At 42.8% G+C, this 24,745-nt stretch overlaps 2 protein-coding genes across 8 annotated transcripts in view; one reads left to right on the forward strand and one right to left on the reverse strand.

The window, feature by feature from the left end:
- FBP1 (fructose-bisphosphatase 1) overlaps positions 1-24,745 on the forward strand; it is a 91,659-nt gene that overhangs the window by 26,734 nt on the left and 40,180 nt on the right. Inside the window, exon 7 of one of the 5 annotated variants that reach the window (XM_053577339.1) lies at positions 12,036-12,196. The exons of the other annotated variants lie outside the window; for them this stretch is intronic. Coding sequence (XP_053433314.1) covers positions 12,036-12,053 — 18 coding nt within the window. The 3' untranslated portion in view covers positions 12,054-12,196. Of the gene's footprint in view, positions 1-12,035; positions 12,197-24,745 lie in introns of those variants that run through there. 5 annotated transcript variants of the gene reach the window in all.
- Positions 16,660-24,745, reverse strand: part of LOC128575608 (spermatogenesis-associated protein 31D3-like) — a 30,894-nt gene continuing 22,808 nt past the window's right edge. For all 3 annotated transcript variants that reach the window (XM_053577418.1, XM_053577397.1, XM_053577408.1), the window contains 3 exons: positions 18,584-18,629; positions 17,952-18,012; positions 16,660-17,703 (listed from right to left, as the gene is read on the reverse strand). In XM_053577418.1, the coding sequence (XP_053433393.1) occupies positions 17,292-17,703; positions 17,952-18,012; positions 18,584-18,629 (519 nt within the window). In that variant the 3' untranslated portion in view covers positions 16,660-17,291. The remainder of the gene's footprint in view (positions 17,704-17,951; positions 18,013-18,583; positions 18,630-24,745) is intronic.

Here is a 24,745-nt window from a genome sequence, read left to right on the forward strand (position 1 = left end):
CATTGATAGAAAATGTGGCCTTTTATGAGCTCTAGATTTTAAAATGTATCTAACCATGTATTTCCACTTGGGAACTGAAAACCGGTGTCTCTGTAAATCCTGCCTCTTTCTCTGCAAATGCTTCCCATTCACTCCATGTTTTGCCAGAAGGAAACAGTTTGATCTTGAGCACTGGATCTGCTTTTGTCCACCAACCAGACCCAAAGCCAGTATCTCCCCCACTCCAGCTGCAGGAGGCCCTCTCTGGAAAGTCCTCTGACTCACAGCGAACCCTTTGATTCTTAACTTCCCTGACACTCAGTTGGCCTTCGGCTCTGAAAGAGCTGAGGAGACATGGCAGGGTCTGGGAGCCTTTTCCTATCACTGAGATCACTGGAGGGAAACAACACCCACTCTGGGCAAAATAACAAAGACCCATTTCCTCTGCCTTTGTGTGTTCTGTGTGGTGCCTTTGGATTGAGCTGTTGGTTCATTTAACACAGCGCTTTCAACTATCGCTTGTCTGCATTCTGCTGATGTGTGCAAGTCTTTCTCTTTCTCTGAGAGTCACACAGACCCAGAGAACAGCACTGTCACAGTTCTCCTCGGATGGTCCTTAGACTCTCAGTTGGACTTCACCTTGGAGTGTCTTGGCTGCCACCCTTGGTGAGGGCATCACACCCACTGAGTGTCATAGGGACATGGCAGGAACTCAGCAGGAATGGGGGCCTGACATTGTCAAACTGCTCCTAGAAGGTGGGAGGCCCTTCCTACTTTGGATCAAATCACAGAGGAGAGCAGTGTGCTCTGGCCAAGCCAGGGTTGGCTGGTGGCTGGTGGGATTTTGCTAGTTTTTTTTTTTTTTTAAATTTTAGAAGTAGAACTTCTATTTATTTATTTACTTATTGTTAAATCATAGCTGTGTAAATTTGTGCAATCAAGTGATACAATGTGCTAGTTTCATACACAATCTGAAATATTCTCATCAAACTGTTCAATGTAGCCTTCATGGCATTTTCTTAGTTATTGTATGTAGACATTTGTATTCTGCATTTAGAAGGTTTCATCTGTACCCATTCTAAGATGCACTGTAGGTGTGGCCCCACCCATTACCCTCCCTCCACCCTCCCTTCCCCTCCCTTGGCCCTTTCCCCATATTCTTGTGCTATGGTTTGGTTATAGCCTTCATATGAAAGCTATAAATTAGCTTCATAGTAGGGCTGAGTACATTATATACTTTTTCTGCCATTCTTGAGATACTTTGCTAAGAAGAATATGTTCCAGCTCCATCCATGTAAGCATTAAAGAGGTAAAGTCTCCATCTTAAGGCTGCATAATATTCCACGGTATACATGTACCACAATTTGCTAGTCCATTTGTGGGTTGATGGGCACTTGGGCTTCTTCCATGACTTAGCAATTATGAATTGGGCTGCAATAAACATTCTGGTGCAGATGTCTTTGTTATATTGTGATTTTTGGTCTTCTGGGTATATACCTAGTAGAGGAATTATAAGATCGAATGGCAGGTCTATTTTTAGATCTCTAAGTATTCTCCAAACATCCTTACAAAAGGAAGGTATTAGTGTACATTCCCACCAGCAGTTTAGAAGTGTGCCCTTTTCTCCACATCCACGCCAACATCTCTGGTTTTGGGATTTTGTTAATGTGGGCTAATCTTACTGCGGTTAGGTGATATCTTAAAGTAATTTTGATTTGCATTTCTCTGATGATTAAGGATGATGAGCTTTTTTTCATGTGTCTGTAGATCTTCTTTAGAGGAGTTTCTCTTCAAGTCCCTTGCCCACCCTGACATGGGATCACTTGTTCTTTTCTTGCTAATACGTTTGAGTTCTCTGAGGATTCTGGTTATTAAACCTTTATTGGAGGTATAACCTGCAAGTATTTTCTCCCATTCTGAGGGCTGTCTGCTTGCTTTACTTACTATGTTCTTGGCTGTGCAGAAGCTTTTTAGTTTGATCAGGCCCAGTAGTGTATTTTTGATACTGCTTCAATTGCCTGGGGATAAAATATTCATAAAATATTCACCCAGGCCAATTCCTTCAAGAGTTTTCCCTGCACTTTCTTCAAGTATTTTTATAGTTTCATGTCTTAAGTTTAAATCTTTTATCCAGTGAGAGTCTATCTTAGTTAATGGTGAAAGGTGTGGGTCTAGTTTCAGTCTTTTGCTGATCGCCAGCCAGTTCACCCAGCACCATTTGTTAAATAGGGAATCTTTTCCCCACTGAATGTTTTTAATTGGCTTGTCAAAGATCAAATAACGGTAAGTAGCTGGATTCATCTCTTGGTTCTCTATTCTGTTCCAGACATCTACTTTTCTGTTTTTGTGCCAGTACCATGCTGTTTTGATCACTATCAATTTATAGTACAGTCTCAGGTCTGGTGGCATGATTCCTCCTGCTTTGTTTTTATTTCTGAGTAATGTTTTGGCTATTCAAGGTTTTTCTGATTCCATATAAAATGAAGTATTATTTTTTCAAGATCTTTAAAATATGACAATGGAGCTTTTATAGGAATTGCATTAAAATTATATATTGCTTTGGGTAGTATGGACATTTTAACGATGTTGATTCTTCCCAGCCAAGATCATGGTATGTTTTTCCATTTGTTAACATCTTCAGCTATTTCTTTTCTTAATGTTTTATAGTTCTCTTTATAGAGCTCTTTCATGTCCTTTGTTAGATAAACTCCCAAATATTTCATCTTCTTTGGCACTACTATGAAAGGAATAGAGTCCTTGACTGTTTTTTTGGCTTGGCTATTGTTGGTTTGTATAAAGGCTACAGATTTATGGGTGTTGATTTTGTAGCCTGAGACATTGCTGTATTCCTTGATCACTTCTAAAAGTTTTGTAGTAGAATCCCTAGTGTTTTCCAGATATACAATCATGTCATCTGCGAAGATTGAAAGTTTGATCTCTTCTGACCCTATGTGGATACCCTTGATCACCTTTTCTTCCCTAATTGCGATGGCTAAAACTTCCATTACAATGTTAAAGAGCAACGGAGACAATGAGCAACCTTGCCTGGTTCCTGATCTAAGTGGAAATGATTTCAATTTAACTCCATTCAATACGATATTGGCTGTGGGTTTGCTGTAGATGGCCTCTATTAGTTTAAGAAATGTCCCTTCTATACCAATTTGCTTAAGTGTTCTGATCATGAAGGGATGCTGGATATTATCCAAAGCTTTTTCTGCATCAACTGAGAGAATCATATGATCTTTATTTTTTAGTTTGTTTATGTGCTGAATTACATTTATAGATTTACGTATATTGAACCAGCCTTGAGACCCTGGGATAAATCACACTTGGTCATGGTATATAATTTTTTGGATATGTTGTTGGATTCTGTTTGTTAGGATCTTATTGAGTATTTTAGCATCAATATTCATTAGTGATATTGGTCTATAATATCTTGTTGGGTCTTTCCCTGGTTTGGGGATTAAGGTGATGTTTGCTTCGTAGAATGTGTTGGGTAGTATTCCTTCTTTTTCTATATTTTGGAAGAGGTTTAGTAATATAGGTACTAGTTCTTTAAAGGTTTGGTAGAATTCTGACATAAAGCCTTCTGGTCCTTTTCTTTTTAGGGAGATTTTGTATAGTTGATGCTATTTCAGAACTTGATATAGACCTGTTCTACATTCCCACTTCCTTCTGGCTAAGTCTTGGCAGGTGGCATACTTCCAAGTATTGGTCAATTTCTTTCAGATTTTCATATTTCTGAGAGTAAAGTTTCTTGTAGTATTTGTTAAGGATTTTGTGAATTTCAGAGGGGTCTGTTGTTATTTCATCATTACCATTTCTGATTGATGAAATTAGGGATTTTACTCTCTTTTTCCTGGTTAGGTTTGCCACAGGTTTATCTGTTTTATTGACCTTTTCAAAAAACCAACTTTTGGATTTATTGATCTGTTGTATAATCCTTTTGTTCTCAATTTAATTTATTTCTGCTCTGATTTTGGTTATTTCTTTTCTTCTGCTGTGTTTGGGGTTGGAATGTTCTTTCTCCAGTTGCTTGAGATGTCCCATTAAGTTATTAACTTCCTCTCTTTCCGTTTTCTTGAGGAAAGCTTGCAGTGCTATAAATTTCCCTCTTAGGACTGCCTTTGCAGTATCCCAGAGGTTCCGATAATTTGTGTTTTCATTGTTGTTTAGTTCCAAAAATTTGGTGATTTCCTTCTTAATCTCATCTATAACCTATCTATCCTGCAGCATAAGGTTATTTAGCTTCCATGTTCTTGTATGGGTATGCAGATTCCTGTTGTTATTGAGTTCAACTTTTATTCCATGATGGTCTGAGAAGATGCAAGGTATTATTTCTATTTTTTAAAATTTGCTGAGGTTATATTTGTGGCCCGGGATGTGGTTGATTTTGGAGTATGTTCCATGGGCTGATGAGAAGTATGTGTATTCTGTTTTGTTGGGATGAAATGTTCCATAGATGTCTGTTAACTCCAGCTGTTGAATGGTTTGCTTAAATCTAAAATTTCTTTGCTTAGCTTCTTTTTGGAGGACCTATCCAGCACTGCTAAAGGGGTGTTAAAATCTCCAACTACTATGGAACTGGAGGAAATCAAGTTCGTCATGTCTGTTAAAAATAGAGGTGCATTCTGGTTGGGTGCATAAATATTAATAATTGAAATCTCATCATATTGAGTATTACCTTTAACAAATATGAAGTGTCCATCCTTATCCTTCCTTATTTTGGTTGGTTTAAAGCCTGTTGTGTCTGCGAATAAGATTGCACCACCTGCTTTTTTCTGCTTTCCATTTGCCTGAAATATAGATGACCATCCCTTAACCTTGAGTCTATATTTGTCTTTTAATGTAAGATGAGATTCTTGTATGCAGCAGATATCTGGCTTGAGTTTTTGTATCCAGTCAGCCAACCTGTGCCTCTTTAGAGGACAATTTAAACCATTCACATTATTTGAGAATATTGATAAGCCTTTCGAGAGTCTGGTGGACATTTTTAATTCTTTTCCAACTGTGGAAGTTGGAATTTGATCAAAAATTTTCTGTGTGGGTTTACTTTTGTGGTGGAGGATTGTGCTGTTCTTTATGGAGGGTAGGTCTGAGAATATCCTGGAGAGCTGGGTTAGTTATGGCAAATTTCTTCAACATGTGAATGTCATTAAAGTATTTAATTTCTCCATCATAAATGAAACTCAGTTTAGCTGGGTGCAGGATCCTGGGTTGAAAGTTATTTTGTTTTAGGAGATTAAAAGTCGATGACCATCCTCTTCTAGCTTGAAAGGTTTCAGCAGAGAGATCTGCAGTTATTCTAATATTCTTCCCCTTTTAGGTAATGGTTTTCTTTCATCTGGCTGCTTTCAGAATTTTCTCCTTCATATTAATTTTAGTGAAATTGGTTATGATTGTCTGGGGGAATGTCTTATTTGGGTTGAGTCATGCTAGAGTTCTGAAACTGTCAGCTATCTTAAATTCAAAATCTCTTGGCATGTCTGGAAAGTTCTCTTTCATAATCTCATGGAGAAGAGACTCTGTGCCTTGTGAAGCCACTTCATCACTTTCGGGGATCCCTATAAGACAAATATTGGTTTTCTTAGAATTATCCCAGAGCTCTCCGAGAGAGTGATCTGTTTTTGCCCTCCATTTCTCTTCCTTTTTGAGAGTTTGGGAGCATTTGAAAGTTTTGTCTTCAATGTCAGAAATCCTTTCTTCTGCTTGCTCCATTCTGTTACTGAGGGATTCTACTGTGTTTCTCAGATCTTTGAGGGCTGCAACTTCTTGTCTCAATGTGTCAAAATCTTTGGTCATTTGGTCTTTGAATTCCTTGAATCTTGAGACATCTTTTGGGTTACTGCTTTGAATTCTAATTCAATCTTAATTGCTATCCAGATTCTGAATTAGATTTTTTACATGTCAGCTATTTCTTTGTGCATGGGATCTTGTGCTGTGTCTGCCCCATTGTTCCTTGGGTGAGTTGATCTACTCTGATTATTCATATTGCCAGAGTTTTTCCTTTGATTTCATCTCATGATTGTTTTTCACCATTGCCTCTGGCCATCCTTAGAGTTGGGGTGGTGTCTCTCCAGGATTAGACCCCAGGGGGATCACTCTATTGTTGCTGGATGTTTGTAGGGAGTGACCCTGTGTAGCTTTTCCTGGAATGCCCCAGCCAGGGAGTTCTGGTTGTGGGAGCAGCTCCAGAGTGTGATACCCCCAGATCCAGCAACAGGGCAGGGGGTGGTGCCTACAGATCTGGGAGTGCCTGGCACCCAGTGATTTTGGCACAGAGGGCCCAAGGCTCCGGCAGTCTCTGGCCAGGAGAAGGGCTCCACGCAGAGGCAGGGAGGGCACTGGAGGGCATGACTACCTTGGCCAGATGAGCAGGCCAGGGTGTGGAGGCAGGGAGGGTACAGGATGGAGGATGCGGGGTTGTGTGGCTCCCGGAGTTCCTGGTCAGGGCCTGGGGGGCAGGGCAGCAGGTCCTGCACAGCTCTTACCGGATCCAGGTGGGAGCAGCTCTTACATCCCTTACAGAGGTACGGGATGGTGCCAATGGCTGGTCCCGGTGCAGCTCTTTTGGAGGTCTGGGAGGGTCTCTGGGCAGCTCTTACTGGGGTCCAGGAGGGTGCCAATCACAGGTCCTGGTGCAGCTCTTCAGATTTTGTTAGTTTTTCAGCACCAGTATGAACTGGATTTGTGAAGCAGCCCCACACTCCCCTCCCCCACTTGCAGGTGTGTGTTTTGCTCTTTGGGGCTCCACACCCCTCACCTTCCAAGTTTGCAGTAGAGCTTCAAACAAAATTCTAAATATTTTGTGGATTTATTATTTTTTTTGAGACAGTGTTACCCTTGGTAAAGTGCCATGGTGTCACAGCTCACAGCAACCTCAAACTCTTTGGACTCAAGTGACCCTCTTGCCTCAGCCTCACGAGAAGCTGGGACTACTGGTGCCCACCATGATACCCAGCTAGTTTTTCTATTTTAGTAAAGACAGGTCTTGCTCTTGTTCAGGCTGGTCTTGAACTCTGAGCTCAAGCAATCCACTGGCCTCAGTCTCCCACAGTGCTAGGATTACAGACATGAGTCACTGCACCCAGCCCAAATTCTAAGTATTTCAAAGCCAAGCAGCAGAGGAGTTTCTCCACAGTGCTGTGTTGCTGCCGTTTGCTCTTCTGGTGTGACTTGAAGAGACTAGCAGCCCTAGCTCTGACCCACCCATGTGCAAGGGAGGCACAGCACATGCCTGCATTTAAGCACCATCAGAATCCAAGTCTCCAGAGTGACACTGCCCTGATCCTTACCTTCAGAATTGGGAATAATTTCAAGATGCCCATAGGGGGTTGAATGGTATCCCCTGAAAGGACATATCCACATCCAGGTCCCTGGGGCCTATGAATGTGATCTGATTTGGAAAAAGGGTCTTTGTAAATGTAACTGCTTTATTTATGTATTTATTTATTTATTTTAAAAATTGGTATTGACCTTATATTAGATCACAAAAGAAGTCTCTAATAATTTCAAAGAATAAAATCAACACAATATAGAGAATATTTCTTGACATGTGCATATAAAACAAATCAGACATGAACAAAAGTTGATAACATAAAATATGTAACCTTAAAGTATATAGAGTGTGTATGCATACAAAGGCATCACTAAATTCATTTTTTTTTTTTTTTTTTTTTTGTAGAGACAGAGTCTCACTTTATGGCCTTTGGTAGAGTGCCATGGCCTCACACAGCTCACAGCAACCTCCAACTCCTGGGCTTAAGTGATTCTCTTGCCTCAGCCTCCCGAGTAGCTGGGACTACAGGCGCCCGCCACAACACCTGGCTATTTTTGGTTGCAGTTTGGCTGGGGCTGGGTTTGAACCCGCCACCCTCGGTATATGGGGCCGGCGCCTTACCAACTGAGCCACAGGCGCCGCCCTACTAAATTCATTTTTAAAGAGGAAATCAGAAGATGTAACTGCTTTAGGGAGTAGAGCTGAAATCATCCTAGATTACCTAGGTTAGGGTGGGTCCTAAATCCAATGACATGTCCTCATAAGACACACGCAGAGCAGAAGGGGACATGAGGATAGAGGCAGAGACTGGAGTGATGTGGCTACAAGCTAAGGAAACCAAGGAGGGCCACCAGCAGCTGGAAGAGGCCAGGAAGGACTCTTTGCTAGAGCCTCCAGAGGGAGTGTGGCCCTACTGGCACCTTGATTTTGAACTTTTAGCCTTTGGAACGTGTGAGAATACATGTTTCTTGTTTTAAGCCATCAAGTTTGCAGTATCTTGTTGTGGCAGCCCTAGGAAACACTTGATAATCATGCATCTGAGGGATGTAATTCAGGTGTCACATGCAACAGAGCACAGAAGACATCTCTTCCTTCACACGGCTGTTCTCATCAAACAGGCGCTACATAGGCATGAGCTGGTGATCAGATCTGAAGGATTAAACACAAGGGTCCTGCCCTTTCATTCTGGTTTTCCTGAAGAACTAAGGGCTGCCACTGAGGTGCAGATATCCTGGTGGCTTGCACAGCTGGGTGGTGAGGGCGGACATGGTGCTGAGTGGAGAGTGGCACCCTCTGCCCTCAGGGAGTCCTGGAAAGCTGCCAAGAGGGCAGCTGGCACCAGTGCTGATATGTGGCACTGGGGTCAGGGTGGCCTGGGGCCCGGTCCCACCTCTGCCACTGCCCAGCTGTGGGTATCTGGTAAAGACCAGCCACACTGGTTTCTCTTCCTGGACCCACAGGAAGACAGCCTTCCCAGCCTCTCTTGCATTAGGTGAGGGCCCTGGGTTTTGGCCAGCAGGGTGTGGGTAGAAAGGATGTCTACACTTTCTAGGCTGACTCCTAGTCCCAATCCTGCATCCTCTCTCCCCTCCATGCCATCTGTGAAGCTGTGCATTTCAATGACAGGGTCACAATACGGCAGGAACCTAGAGGCTGAGCCACCAGCCTGGGATGGGCAAGAGAAGCCAGCCTTCCCTGTACGTAGGGACTGGGATTTCAGACTCCTGTTACTGCAGCGTAACCTGGGCTGTCCTGACTAAGACAGACTGAGCTTGGCAACATTTTAAAAATCTCTCTGAGCCTCTGTTTCTTCATTTGTGACTTTTTTTTTAAGAGACAGAGTCTCACTTTATCACCCTCAGGAGAATGCCATGGCGTCACAGCTCACAGCAACCTCCAACTCCTGGGCTTAGGCGATTCTCTTGCCTCAGCCTCCAGAGTAGCTGGGACTACAGGTGCCTGCCACAACGCCTGGCTATTTTTTGTAGTTTGGCCATGGCTGGGTTCGAATCTGCCACCCTCGGTATATGGGGCTGGCGCACTACCCACTGAGCTACAGGCACTGCCCCATTTGTGACATGTTAACTGTAATACCTATGGTTGTAGTCAAGGCCATTTCACTGTAGTAATAGAAGCCCTCTGATTCCAGGTGAATCGGGAAGGGAATGTGTTGGAAAGCTTCAGAGGATCCCATGAAATCCAGTACCCACTGCTTGTCCAGCCCCGAGGGCTCATCTCCCTAGTTCCTCCACCATCCTATTCAAGGACTTGTCTGTGTCTCATTACATCCGTGGAAGAAAAAATCTGATTGGCTCAGCTTGTGCCAAGTGTCTATCCCTGGTCCAATCACCTGCAGCCAGAGAACAGGGTCTTATAAAACCAATGTGCCCTGGAGTTTTCCTCTTATGGGCAGGTGCGTTTTCTCTGGGATGGGGATCAGGAGGTCAGCAGATGCCCAGTAACATGTGCTGTGCTGTGCGCAGGAATGTGGAGGTTCCCTGAAAAAGTGTGTGTTGAGATTATATCACAGGGCGGGGATGGAGCATCTTAGTGAAGTTTTGCTGACAAAGAACAGTCCCTCAGCTAATACTCTAGAGTTACCCTGGAGATCCTTGTCTTTAGGTGGAGGATCTTTCCCTGTGACCTGCTCTAAGACTTCCTTAAGTCTGCACAGCATCTGTTTTGTCCTTATTATTTAGACCCCAGCCTGTGAGGACATTTCTCTAAGCCAAGCAAGACCACTAGTAGCTTTGTGGTCACCGATGTATTAACGATGCTGAAATAACCACAAGTCAGATGTTCTTTTTCCCTCTGGGCTGTCACCACAGCCACCCTCTTGTGTGCCATGCAGAACTCTGGCATTTGCTGAAAGGCCACCAGCTGCAATTTTAGATCATGTTGGTAACTTGAACTTCTAACTGTTACCAATAGCTGCAAAGGAGTAACGACAGCTGTGCCAGTGTCAGGCTGGGCTGGATGGTAGTAGAAATAGCTGGTCTTCCCTCGGACCCTGCCTGGCACGAGGGTCCTCTGTGCACCTGCCCGCACCTGTGGGCACAGCAGGCTGCTTATACATAGCACTGGCCAGCATCATCCTCTGCTTGTTCTTGACACCACAGAGTGCTGGGCACCCAGCGCCTCTCCTCAGTCTGTGCTGAGGCTCTATTATGTCTGTTTGTGTCACTTCCAGTATGTTCTAAACAGAGGAGCTTACAAAACCCAGAAGAGATTTGGGAATAGCCAATACATACATGAAAAAGATGCTCAAAGTCATGAATCAGTAGAGAAATGCAACTCCAGGCCATAGCTATTATAAAAAGAAGAATCAATGGGATTGAAAGTGTAGAGCCATTGGAGCCCTCGGTCATTGCTGGTGCAGCCCCTGTGGAGACAGTGTAGCGGCTCCTCGGGAAATTAAATGTATAAAGATGCACATCCTGAGAAATTGATAAAATAACCCTGCTGCTCGGCACTATGATGGGAATATAATAGTTTCTTCTGGATTTTTTCAATATCTGCTAATAATGAATTCCTCCTGGAGATAAGAAACATCCTTTCCAGACTTATTTGAAAGAACCCTAGCTAAAGAGATCCCAGGATTGCCATTATGCGACTGTGTGACCTATGCCCCAGATACGACACCTGCCAGTGTGCCAGCTACACCCGGGAGACTCAGGCTCTGCAGTCTATAAATGAGAAGAATCCTTTTGAGCCCTGGAACAAAAGGGTTTTATGGATCTTTTTATCAGCTGCATTTCTCACTTTTTACCTAATGGTGCTTTTTATCATCTCCTCAAGAGAAAGTCCACCCATGTTTCTGGGCAGCCCCGTTCTGTTTACAGATGGCTGCGGTGCTCTGGCAGTGAGATCAGAGAGATCCTTGAGGGCTTGTCCAGTTCTTTCAGCCACGTGGGTTGGGCCTCTTTTCCTTAAAGGTCCCAGTATAGCCAGCACAGGTTTTTTTTTTTTTTATCAGCTTCTATGCTGTGGAGCCACAGCCCTTGGAGGTAAATAAGGTTTCCTATATAAAGAAAGGAAGGATTTGAAGCAGTACCAGCCACAATGATGGACAGAAGCCCCTTTGTCCGGACATGCTCACGCTGACCTGCTATGTTATGGAAAAAGGGTATCAGGCCAAAGGGACCGGGGAGCTCACCCAGCTGCTGAACTCCATGCTGATGGTCATCAAAGCCATCTCCTCGGCTGTGCACAAGGCTGGCCTTGCCAACATGTGAGTCCTGGGGAGCAGGTGCAGGCAGGTGCACAGAGGACCCTCGTGCCAGGCTGGGATGTGGAAACTGAAGGTGCTTGGGCAAGAAATGGGCTCCAAAGCTTATGGCCTTATGTGTACCATTTCAAGTTTCTATCGTGTGTTTTGATGATGGGACCTTTGACTTGTTTCAAAGAACAAAGGAACAAAATCTTTCAAGACATGTATTATAGAAATACATTTACATATAGTTTTTCCAGTTACTACTTATTCTTATGACAAGGGAAGTGGCTTGTCGCATTAAAGCATATATTGAATTACCATGTCTTGTATTTGCATAGGGAGATTCCCACCGGCACAAAGAAGCAGAAGCAGAAGGGAGACTTGAAACATCTCTTTATGTCTTTGGTAGATTGAACGTTTTATTGTCATGAACTTGCCAACAGGTCAAGAGCTGGAAATCATTCATAAAACAGCACACTTGGCGCGGCCCATCCTGCATCTCCTCCCTCACCACCCAGGGGAGTGTTCTGCTTGTGACTCTGTCTTTTTTCTTTTTTATTCCAGAGTGTTACAGGGATCTAACCGTTCTGGTTACATGAATTGCTTTTTATGACTCTTTATCTTCATCTCCACTTGGGGTGCGGGAAGCTCAAGGGGTGCCGGGCCTGGGAGGGGAGTGCAGAGGGTTCTTCCACTTGCTTCTCTTTGGAGTTTCATCCAAGCACAGAATGAGGTCAAGTTTATTCAGCAGCCAAATATCCAGTTTAAGTCTGTAATAAAAAGAAACTATTTCTTTAGGCTTCCATTTCCTTTGTAGCAATTCCAGTGGAGGTGGGAGTTGAAGGGACCCATATTTGGGGGCGGGGGGAAGGGAGAGTCAAAATGAAGAGTTAAAAAAGTTTATTAATTCAAAATATTTATTCTGAGCAATGTAGTGTTTTTAACACAAAAAAGTGATAGCATTACATCACAAGTTGTACTTATGACAAGATCCTCACAGACTTCCTGTATATAAGGATTGGTGACCCCGTCCTGGGGCCACATTAGACATGCTCTATGCTCACTTTCTGTTCTGTCTGTGGGTGGCTACGGTCCTATCACCACGTGCTCTGGCAGTCATGGCCACGCTCTGCATTCAAGGGCTTTCCCGAGTGTGAGGTGCAGCCTCTTGCCCTGTCCTGCTCCTGCCGGGTGGTGGCCCTGCTGAGTGACACCAGACAGCCTTTGCCTCTCCCTGTACACGGTCCTGCTGTCCTTAGCATGGTGTCCTGCGCCACATCTCAGGATCATTCTCTCAGACCACGAGGCTCCTCCTCTGTGCAGGACTCTGGTAAGCAGCAGCTGCTGCGGTGGGTTCTTACTCATCTGCCACAGAGCCCCGACTTCGTGGTAATTGAGTGTCCTGATGAAGTGGCCTTAGGACAGTGGTTCTCAAACTTCCTAATGCCACAACCCTTTAATACAACCATAAAATTATTTTTGTTGCTACATCATAACTGTAATTTTGCTAACTGTTATGAATTGTAATGTAAATATTTGATATGCAGGATGGTCTTAGGTGACCCCTGAGAAAGGGTCGTTCGATCCCCAAAGGGGTTGCGAACCACAGGTTGAGAACCACTGACTTAGGAAGTGGCTGACTAATATGCTCATCTAACTTGACATTTCCCACTTTGTGGTCACAGGCAGTGATTTAGTCTTACTAAGACTCAGTTTCCTCATTGTAAAATGCAGAGGTTTCTAATAATCCATAGCCTTTAGGGTTGTTGCCAGAGTGAGTAAGTCCCTATGATGATGATGATTTCGACATCTCCTGGCCCTGAAATAAATGTGAAGTGACCTCTTGTCACTACCCTGGTTCCAGGCCCAGACTTGGGAAATTCTCCTGGTGGTTGATGCCACAATTGGCCACCAGGGGGCAGGCACAGCCCGAGTACGCCTGGGCGCCCGCTGTTTCTGGGCTGCTGAGGCAGGAGACCTGTTCTGCCCATTCAGAGGCTTCCTGTCCCTGAATCTGTCACAGACATCCAGAGTGGCAGCAAAAGAAGCCCACTGGCTGGAAATTCTTCCTTTCTACCAAGATGCTCAGATTATTTTAAAAGGACCGTGAACAAGAGGGACTCTACCTAACAAAGTCAAATGTTATGATTTGGTTGTTTGTACCCTCACATTAACCTGAATTTTTTTTTTTTTTTTTTTTGTGGTTTTTGGCCGGGGCTGGGTTTGAACCTGCCACCTCCGGCATATGGGACTGGTGCCCTACTCCTTGAGCCACAGGCGCCACCCGACATTAACCTGAAATTAAAAAAAAAATAAAAAGGAGCGTGTAATTGCTTCTCAGAAAGCCTAAAGGTGGCCTCGGTCCCAAAGAAGCCAGGCTTTTCTGCTTAGAGACTGGGATGGTCACACACTCTTGCCACTGTCCTCTGGAGGGGACCTGAGCCCCTCACTCCTGTGCTTCCTTTGTTGTGGAAGACGTTTCTAGGAAGAGGCTTGATGAGTGCAATTGAAAAGTTACCAGTCTCCCTTTCTTCCTCCTCCCCTGACTGTGGGAAGAAGGGAGTGGTGGCACCTGGCCATCCCAGAAGCCTCTCCATGCTTTCTTCATGCTCAGATGGTAGAGCAATCTGTTTAGAAACTGTCAGGAAGCGTTAGCACCAGGTAAAATGGTCGAGATGTTTCTTACCTATGCCCTAGCTTGAGGCTTGGGGTACACCAGGTGGGGGACGCTCATTCAGGAGAGAGGATGGGAAATGAGTTTGTCCCCAGCTTAAAGTAGATCCTGGGTTCTCAACCCTGGCTACCTGTTAGAACCACTTGAACTTCCTTCATCAAACAAAGGGCATTAACATAAGGAGGGAAAGGAGATTACTTCCTTGCCATCCTACAAAGACTTGAAATCCAGTGCTGCAAAGACATGGTCCTTTGCTTTCAGGTGACGTGTCTGATTTTATGAGCTTCCCCATCTTCTCCTCCCAGCGCTGGGTGTGGGTTGTACTTGGTCAGGCTTGATTCCCGTTTATCACATCGGGAAACTAAGGTAATATGAGGATATTCCTGGGGTGAAAAGGAAGTAAGGTTGAGAGCCACCACTGAGAGACGCAGCCTGTCTTCTGCACCTGTAATTCAGAGACTCCGTAGACACGGAGGGGGCGAGGCTCAGCAGGTGTCTCAGCGTCAGGGCTTCTTTGCTGGAGTTAGGACTAAGATGTATAAGGGGTGTATGACATATAGGTAACCGCAAAATTCTGCTTCTGTACAATGCTTGCTTGCTATCCTACCCAGATGCACCTGGATAGCCTGTATGCCAACAAGGATGTAGACCAGGCCTTAAAAACCTGACCCTTTAAGCATTCAGAAACCCTGTTAGGACACTGAGGCAGTTGCTGGCCGGCTCTTCGATAAAAGGACTCTGCTGTAAATTTGGCTGTTGGGCACAACAGGTGATCAACATGCTCCAGTCCCCCTACAGCACCTGTTTCCTGGTGTCCAAGGGAAATAAGGAGGCGATTATCACCGCCAAGGAGAGGCAGGTGCGTCCTGGGCTGCAGTGCCCATAATCACCAGTAGATGGTGCTACTGAGCTGGGGAGAATCCTTGTCTGGCATTTCTGCAGTTCCTTGGATTTTTCCTCTGTATCTGACATTTGTTTTCTAGAAACGAAGGTTACACACTTGTTTAGTTGTAAATCTTATACCGACTAAAGTAAGACTCCATAGTAAGGCATTGATTCATTCAATAAATTAGTGATTTAGGAAATGCCAGGCAGGTGGGTGTTCACGGCTGTTCACTTAAGGTGTCAGTAACACGTGTTGGCATCTTCCGGGGCTTGAACTGGTGGAATCCAGTAAAAAGTAGAGTTTCTGTGACGAGCTGTACCATACAGCCTCTTATTTTCCCCTCCCCGCTTCTCATTTCCACCCTCCATTTCTTCCCCACACTTTGATGAGGGGGTTGTGGGTTCAGCAGAGATTCCTTCTGCCTGACAGTTAGACTAATATAGAAAATAAACAATAAAGCTCCTGTGCTCTTGCCCTGGTACAATGATAAAGTTGGTTAGTGCAGGGCATGGCGGCGGTGGGCCTATAGTCAAGATGGAGTCACAAATACCTTATCATAGAGGATGTTTTGCCGCCAATGTTCAGCTGCAGGGCAGAACTAACACAACATCACTGCTGGGACCCCGGCCCTTCTTTCCTACACTGGGCATTGGGCATGGGGGTGTACTTCTTTGTGATTAGCTAGAAAGATGGCATAGTTAAGTAAAGCCAAATTTACTAAGCTCCTTTTGTAAGCCAGGTACTATGCAAGGCACTTTTACACCTACCTGTCTCACACAATTTAAGCTAAATTAATCTTTTCTTTTCAACTTTTGGTTTCAACTGATGTGACCCTCCTTTCTCATTCCACTCTAACCTCCCTCCTGTGGCCTTCCCTGTTGGCCTCAGCTACACAGGTCTTCATGGTGGTTCTTGAATACTCCACACCTGCTCATCTCTCTGCGTAAAATTCTCCTGTATTGTAGTTGAGTCCTTCACCCAAGGGGCGTGCTGAATACCTGCACATAGGTGCACATCAGGTGAGATCCTGCCAATCACTCTGGTCCCCAACATGTTCTTTTTAACCATTCATTTCATTTCTAAGACTGTATGTATCTTAGTGAAATAATCAAGGTCCAAATACATATTTATGGGGAAAACTATTCTACACTGTGTTGTAATTAAAAATAATTTAAAGAAAAATAAGAATTTGGAGATAATGACTTACTAGTAATGGCCATTAAAAAGAATGTTTTTGAAGAATGTTAAATAGCTTAGGTTAGATTCAAGATAAAAAGCTAAAGGAGAACATAAGAATTCAGAACTGTACACAGAGCATGATTCCAACTGTGTACACGTGCACACGCCATAGTCCAACAGACGCTAGAAGGAAACACACTGAAACATTTAGCGTGTTCTTTCTGAGAGGGGGGATTACAGAAAGTTTTTCTTTCCTTTTTGCTCCACTAAAATTTAACCTCTATGAGGGAAAAAAATATGTCGGTCTTGTTTACTCCTATATTTTGAGTGTGTATAATAGGAGCTAAATAAGTAACCTTAATGAATTTTAAGTATTCTTTGCAACAGGATAAAGTCAACCATTATTAAAAGGTGTGTGTACAAATGCATACAAATCTATACTCATGTAAATTCTATCCACTGATTTATAAATAAGCTAATATCTGTTTATGGGAATGTGTACAGCATATAGTTCTACTCCAAAACATTTTGCTCCCAACCTTAAGCCAATGCACATGGAACAGCAAACTTTTATTAGTTATTTCCTTTCTTCAGCGAAAAATATTTAGGAAATATGTCTATCTCCAGAACCTTTTTGACTTTACGTTTTCCCCATTACTCTCAATTTCCACCCCAAAAAATATAGTGAGATAAGAGGGTAGATACTGTAACTCAGGAGCGTAAGTTTGGGCATTTATTAATGAATGTTTTCATAGAGATGAGGATTTTTATTTTTTATATATATAAAGTATATTTGAAATGAAATTCTAAAAAATCTGTAAGATAATAGATTAAGAATTCTATAAAAATAGATTCTTAATCACAATTTCATTCCGGAATACATGCGGCACACTGTGATCCTCCAGGAGAAACTGAGGTCCAGTTTTGGATGTTGACAAAACTTTGATTTCAATGGTAGAGGCCACTACTTTAAGCAAAAGGTATTTTAATTAAATCAGAAAGCCTCGGATACCCACAGCTCCTGGCACAGTGAGATCAACGGTCTCACACAGTATTATCAGGGCTCTTGGTCTGTGTCCGTTTACAGAAGGGAACCCTGTTGGTGAAGGAATGAATGGCCTTGGAGTGGGGGGTGTTCTGAGGCGGTGGGAGAGGGGAAAGGCAAGGGCCGTTTGGGGAAAGGAGGGTAGGTCTGGGAGGTCTTCAGGTCAGTTGAAAGAATGGAGGTAGGAGGTGGAGGGGGCTCCAGCAGATGGGCTGGTGGGGGGATTCCTGGACGGCTTGCTGAGGGGGCTGTGGACCAAGTGCCTGACGACTCCGTCTGAGAATCTGGAGTATCTGAACATGCTGTAGAGGAGGCATCATCATCGTCCAGCCGCTGCCGGAATAGCACCTTCATGACCTCGAAGGTTGCCCTGTCACACACATCACAGAGCGGGTCTGGACACAGCACTTGCTGGAAGTTCATAAAGTCCCGATCCTCACCCAAGGGCCTGCAGAAGAGGGGAGGTACGAAGGTGAGGCAGAGACTAGAACACAGAAAGGAGGGCTTGCTGGCCTAGCCTGGCTGGGGCCACCTGAAGCCTGCACCCCCACCGGGCCCCCACCCACGACCCCACAATACACTTACCCGTTCCCATGGCTATGCCCTCCCATGACCAAGGTAGGGTGCCCTGAATCCCTGACATACATAGAACACGCCTTGAAAAGGGACCAGGAAAGAGAGGGGGAGATTAGTCACCTGGTGAGAATGGAAAGCATCGTCCTCTCCTCCTCTACTTCCCTCGGGCACCTCCTCCGACCTGGGAAACCAGGAGACAGGGCGACAGGTGAGGAAGGTAGAAGTAAGGACCACAGGAGTCCCTTCCTGGGAGATGCTTGGGATAGTAAACTCTGACAGTCCCCAAACCAGCAGACAAAGTCAAGTGTCAACAGTAATGTTAACAAGGTTCACGTGTGTGTGTGGCCTCATTTATAAAGTACTTTCAGCTTCATTATCCCTCGTGATGCTCAAACCCACCAGGTGCAGCACAGGCAGCAGGGGTCACCTCAGAGAGGAAGCTGAGCTCCTGGGAGTCAGGGGACTTACCCAGAGTCGGGAGACAGGATTCTGACTCCAACCTAGGGGTCGTCCCCCGTCACCACCTCTCATGACCACCTACTGGGCAGCACCCAGGGCCACAGACGGGCAGAGCAGGGACTCTGAGAAGTGTCTCAGGTCACGTCCTGGGAGCGCCTCCTCTAAGGGCTCTTCCCCAGAGAGACTGTGTCTAGCAAGTGACTTCCTCAGAGATCAGGGACCTGGGACCTCACAGAAGGAACAGGAAGGCTCCCCTCGGAGAGCTGAGGTCGAGTAGGCAGAACCTTACTTACCTCTTCTCCTTCCACCTCTCCCTGTCTTCTGGGCTTTTCCCTGAGGCTGGGAACAAAAAAAAGAGTGAGGGGCTGGGACCCACTCCTCTCACTCCACTCTCTAGGAAGTGCAGGCACTCTTTATCCCCAAATAATGTGATTCTTCATTTTAATTGATAGAATATTAGTTCCTTCTGTCAATTTTTAAAAGTGATAAAAGTATTTCCACTTTTTCCTTCTTTGAAAAGCTCAAAGGAGAATTGTGTGTGAAATCTCCACTTGATGCTCTCAGAAGTCCTGTGCTCAAGGAGGACACAGAGTCAGAATCCAACAGTCACATCTGCTCCCTCAGCAGAGGACTCTGTATCCTGGGGACAGAGTTTGGAAGCTCTGGACGTTACTCTCCTGATCAGCGCAGCAAGAAGGAAGGCTTGGTCAAGTGACACTTGCCATGGTTATGTGACTCTCCATCAAGTGTCAGGAGCCTGTTCTCCTTCAGAGAACACACGCTTTCTAAGTGTGCTAACCCAGGACCACAACCTCACTGTATTTGGGATTTTACCCTGGAACCTTCCACTACACCCAGGCAGGCAGACTATGAGCCTGAGGTGGGACCTTAGTCCTCCTGAGCCCCTAGCCCTGCCCCCTCTTCCTCTAGCAGAGTCATGTTCTACCAATCTCCAGGCCAACCAGCTCATTTAGAAACGTGGGGATAGAAATGGGAAACAACAATGACAAATCTCTCTTGGGTGTTCCTTACCTTTTTGTCATCTTTATAGACCCAGGCTGTTGATAGGAATGAACTCATGGCTAGGTACATCAAGTAAACAAAGTTCAATGCCAAAACCCTCAGAAATGTAAATTGAGGGTCCAAATTTAAAATGGTAGAGTGTAGGCTCCACCATAATTCAGGATTACTATTCAGAGAAATGAGAATATTGTCCATTCTCTCAATAGGCGTGTTGCCTGAAGCAACTGAGGGCTGAGGGTGCCGGGGCTTAGGGATATATGCCGGGCCTGCATCACTGATAACATCACAGAGGAGACTCACAGAGGGTTTTAGGGTGAGGAAGTGACAACAGGTGGAGGATGTGGCCAATCCCCTGCTCCCACCCTCACCCCAGCAGATCTCTCCACCTCTCCTGGACCCACTGGGCCCTTCTGCCCTCTGCTACCAAGGTTTTGCAACTTTACCCTTCTTTGTATCATATATTTGCCTCAGTGAAATTTTCCCTTTCTTTCATTAGTCATCCAGATGTTACCAGAATCACATGTTACTGTGCAGAGCCCTTGAGTTGGACCTTGGAAGTCAGAGATACTGCCTGAAATTTCTGCTTGTTCTCAGACATTTATACTCTCAGAGTCACACCTATCCTCAAATCCATATTATCTACAGAATGCTTTTTCCTTACACCAGTGCTTCTCAACCTTCCTAATGCCGCAACCCTTTAATACAGTTCGTGTGGGTCACAACCCACAGATTGAGAACTGCTTCCTTACACTAACCCAGATATCAAACCTAAAGTTTTTTCACACTTACTTAGTTTTATGAAACTCGAGTAGCAAACTTTTTGTTTTATAGTCAATCTTTTCTGTTTTCAACCAGAGGGGATGACTCAATTACTAAAACTAATAGGTCATTAGTCAACACCCACAAAACTAATGTAAGTATAAAATACACATATATAATTACATATTCAGGGAATCCTGGGGGGAATTTTTAGCACCACTTTTCTAAAGTTAGTGAACAGTGAATTGTACAAACACTTTTAGGACATGCTCTGAGCGTGCATGCACACACACATACATCCTTGACAAAACAATTCAGTATTTGAAAATCCAGGAATCAATCATTTCTTCCTTTTATTTCCATACATTATATTGTCTACATTATAATGTTTCATACATTATATTTTTTATTATTTTATTCTGTTTATTATTTGGGATTCGTTGTGGGTACAAAAAGAATTAGATTGCACTGATTGCATTTGTTAAGTAAAGTCCCTCTTATAATTGTGTCCCACCTCCAAGAGGTGTGCCATACTCTGTGATCTCCACCCCTCACCCACCACTCCTCTTCTGACTTGTTCACTCCCCTACCTCCCCCGCCCCTTGTATTAGCTCATTTACTGCCTTCATATTAGAATTGAGTACACTGGACTCTTGCTTCTCCATTCTTGTGATGCTTTACTAGGAAGAATGTGTTCCACATCCATCCAGTGGATTGATTACTCTGATTTTACACTTATATGGATTTTACACTCTGAGACATTACTGAATTTCTTGATCACTTCCAGAGGTTTTGTGGTTTGGTTTGTGGGGGTTTTATAAGTATAAGATCATATCATTATCCAAGAGGGAGAGTTTGACCTCCTCTAAGTTATTACAAAAGATGTATAGTCTCCATCTTTTTTAGTGGCTGAATAGTATTCAATGGTGTACATATACCACAGCTTGTTAATCCATTCCTGGATTGGAGAGCATTTAGGCTGTTTCCACATTTTGGCAATTGTAAACTGAGCTGTGATAAACAGTCTCATGCAAATGTCCTAATAAAAGGATTTATTTTCTTCTGATTAGATCCTAGTAACAGGATTGCAGGATCAAATGGGAGGTCCAATTTGAATTCTTTGAGGATTCTCCATACTTCCTTTCAAAAAGTTTGTATTAATTTGCAGTCCCACCAGCAGTGTAGAAGTGTTCTCTTCTCTCCACATCCACACCAGCATCTGCAGCTTTGAGACTTTGTGATGTGGGGCATTCTCACTGGGGTTAGGTCATATCTCAGGGTAGTTCTGATTTGCATTTCTCTGATGATTAGGGACTATAGGCATTTTTCATATGTTCATTAGCCATTCATCTGTCTTCTTTAGAGAAGGTTATATTCATGTCTCTTACCCAGTGATATATGGGTTTGTTGGGTCTTTTTTTAGTCATTAATTTGAGTTCTCTGTAGATCTTAGTTACCAAGCTTTTGTCCGATTCGTAATATGCAAATATCTTTTTGCATTCTGAAGGGTTGTCTGCTTTGGTTGTTATTTCCTTAGCTATACAGAAGCTTTTCAGTTTAATTAAGTCCCATTTGTTTATTTTTGTTGTTGCAAGTGCCACAGAAGTCTTCTTCATAAAATCTTTCCCCAGGCCGATATCTTCAAGTGTTTTCCCCACACTTTCTTCAAGGATTTTTATTGTTTCATGCTTGAGATTTAAATCTTTTATCCATCTTAAATCAGTTTTTGTAAGTGATGAGAGGTATGGGTCCACTTACAGTCTTTTAGTGTGGTTATCCAGTTCTCCCAATAACATTTATTGAATAGGGATTCTTCTCCCCAGTGTTTGGTTTATCAAAGATCAGGTGGCTGTAAGATGTTAGTTTCATCTCATGGTTTTCTATTCAGTTCCAAATGAACTATTAGTTCCAAATAGAACTATTCAGTTCTATTTTTGTCCCAATACCATGTTGTTTTGATCACTATGGCCTTGTAGTATAGCTGGAAGTCTGGTAGGGTGACACTGTTTGTTTTTATCACTAAGAATTGCCTTGGGTATATGGGTTTTTTTCTGGTTTCATACAAAATGAAGAATTATTTTTTCCAAATCTTGAAAATATGATGTTGGTATTTTAATGGGGATTCCATTGAATCTGTAGGTTGCTTTGGGAAGTATAGAACATTTTGATAATGTTGATTCTTCCCACCCATGAGCATGGTATGTTCATCTATTTGTTACTATCTTCTGCTATTTCTTTCCTTAGGGTTTTGTAATTTCCTCTTTTGTTATGCATATTCCTAGGTTTGTCTTTCTTTCTTTCTTTCTTTCTTTCTTTCTTTCTTTCTTTCTTTCTTTCTTTCTTTCTTTCTTTCTTTCTTTCTTTCTTTCTTTCTTTCTTTCTTTCTTTCTTTCTTTCTTTCTTTCTTTCTTTCTTTCTTTCTTTCTTTCTTTCCTTCTTTCAAGCTACTGTGAAGGGAATTGTGTCCTTGATTAGTTTCTCATGTTGGCTGTTATTGGGATATATAAAGGCTACTGATTTGTGGACATTGATTTTATATCCTGAGACATTGCTATATTTTTTGATCACTTCCAGGAGTCTTGTGGTTGAGTGTTTGGGGTTCTCTAAGTATAAGATTGTATCATGGGCAAATAACAAGAGTTTTACCTCCTCTTCCCCCATTTGGATGCCCTTTATTTCCTTCTCTTTCCTCCTTGTATTGGCTAGAACTTCCAGCACTATGTTGAATAGTAGTGGTGATAGAGGACAACCTTGTTCGAAGTGCAACCCAGTTCTCAGTGCAAAAGCTTTCAGTTTTACTCCATTCAGTATAATATTAACTGTGGGTTTGTTGTAGATGGCTTCGATCAGATTAAGACGTGTGCCACCTATGCCTATATTCTTCAGTGTTCTAAATAGAAAAGGATGCTGAATTTTATTGAATGCTTTTTTTTCATCTATTGAGAGGATCATATGGTCTTTATTTTTGCTGTTGATATGGTGAATTATGTGTATGGACTTGTGTATGTTAAACCTGGGGTGAAACCTACTTGATTGTGATGAATGATATTTTAAAAATCCTACTGGCTAGAATTTTATTGAGAATTTTTGCATCTGTATTAATTATGAAATTGGTCTGAAAGTCTCCTTTTTAGTTAGTTCTTTTCCTGGTTTTGCTATCAGGGTGATACTTGTTTCATTTGAATGTGTTGGGGGAAATTCCTTCCTTCTCAACTTTTAAATAATAATTCTGGCAGTATGGGTATAAGCTCTTCTTTGAAGATTTGATAGAATTCTGGTGTGAAGTCATTTGGATCAGGGTATTTTTTTATTGGGAGTTTTTTTTTTTTAATTGTTTCTTGGATCTCAAATCTTGAAATTGGTCTGTTCAAGAGATCTATTTCTTCTTGATTAAGTCTAGGAAGAGGATATGATTCCAGATATTGGTCCATTTCCTCTCACATTGTCAAATTTCTGGCATAGAGTTTCTTGTAGTACTCAGAGATGATCTCTTGTATCTCTGTGGCATCTGTTGTTATTTCCCCTTTATTGTTTCTGATTGAGGATATTAGAGATTTTATTTTTCTATTTCTAGTAACTCTGGCCAAAGGTTTATAAATTTTAGTTATTTTCTTTAAAAACCAACTTTTTGTTTTGTTAATTTTCTGAATGACTCTTTTATTTTTAATTTAATTAATTTCTTGTTTAATTTTGGTTATTTCTTTTCTTCTGCTGGGTTTGAGATTAGATTGTTCTTTTTCCAATTCCATAAGATAGTTCATGAGTTTGTTGATGTGCTTTCTTTCTGTTTTTCAAATGTAGGCATCTAATGTGATAAATTTCCCTCTTAACGTTGCTTTTGCTGTATCCCACAGGTTTTGGTAACTTGTGTCTTCATTGTTATGTTTGAGAAATGTAACGATTTCCTCTTTTATCTCTTCCTGAACCCAACTATTACTCAGCATAAAGTTGTTCAATTTTCAAGTATTTGTGTGGGGATGGACAGTTTTCTTGGAGTTGAGTTCCACCTTTATTGCCTTGTGGTCTGAGAAGATACAAGGTATAATTCTATTCTTTTAATTTTGCTAAGGTTTGATTTGTATCCTAGGTTGTGGTCTATTTTGGAGTATGTACCATTATCTGATGAGAAAAATGTATATTCTTTAGACTTGGTATGGTGTGTTCTGTATATGTCTATTAATCCCATTTGTTGTGGGGTCATATTTAAGTCCTTTATATCTTTGTTTAGTTTCTATTTAGGGGACCCATCCAGGTCTGTCAGAGGAGTGTTGAAGTCCCCAGTTTTAGGGTGTTATGGGATATCATATTACTTAGACCTATCAAGGTCTGTTTCATAAATCTGGGAGCATTTAAGTTGGGTGCATAAATATTTAAAACTGAAATGTCTTCTTGTTGTATTTTTCCTTTGACCAGTATAAAGTGTCCATCTTTGTCTTTCTTAACTTTGTTTGCTTTAAATCTCTGCTTGTATCTGAAAATAAGATTACAACCTTTCCTTTCTGCTGATTTCCATTTGCTTGAAATACTTTTTCCATCCCTTAACCCTAAGTGCTGATTTGTCCTTCAAGGCTAGGTGTGTTCCTGGAGACAGCATATGAATGGCTTGTGCTTTTTTATCCAATCAGCCAGCCTGTGCCTCTTCAGTTGTGGATTCAGTCCATTGACATTTATTG

This window comes from Nycticebus coucang, chromosome 2, assembly GCF_027406575.1.
Source record: "Nycticebus coucang isolate mNycCou1 chromosome 2, mNycCou1.pri, whole genome shotgun sequence".
Taxonomy (NCBI): Eukaryota; Metazoa; Chordata; class Mammalia; order Primates; family Lorisidae; genus Nycticebus; species Nycticebus coucang.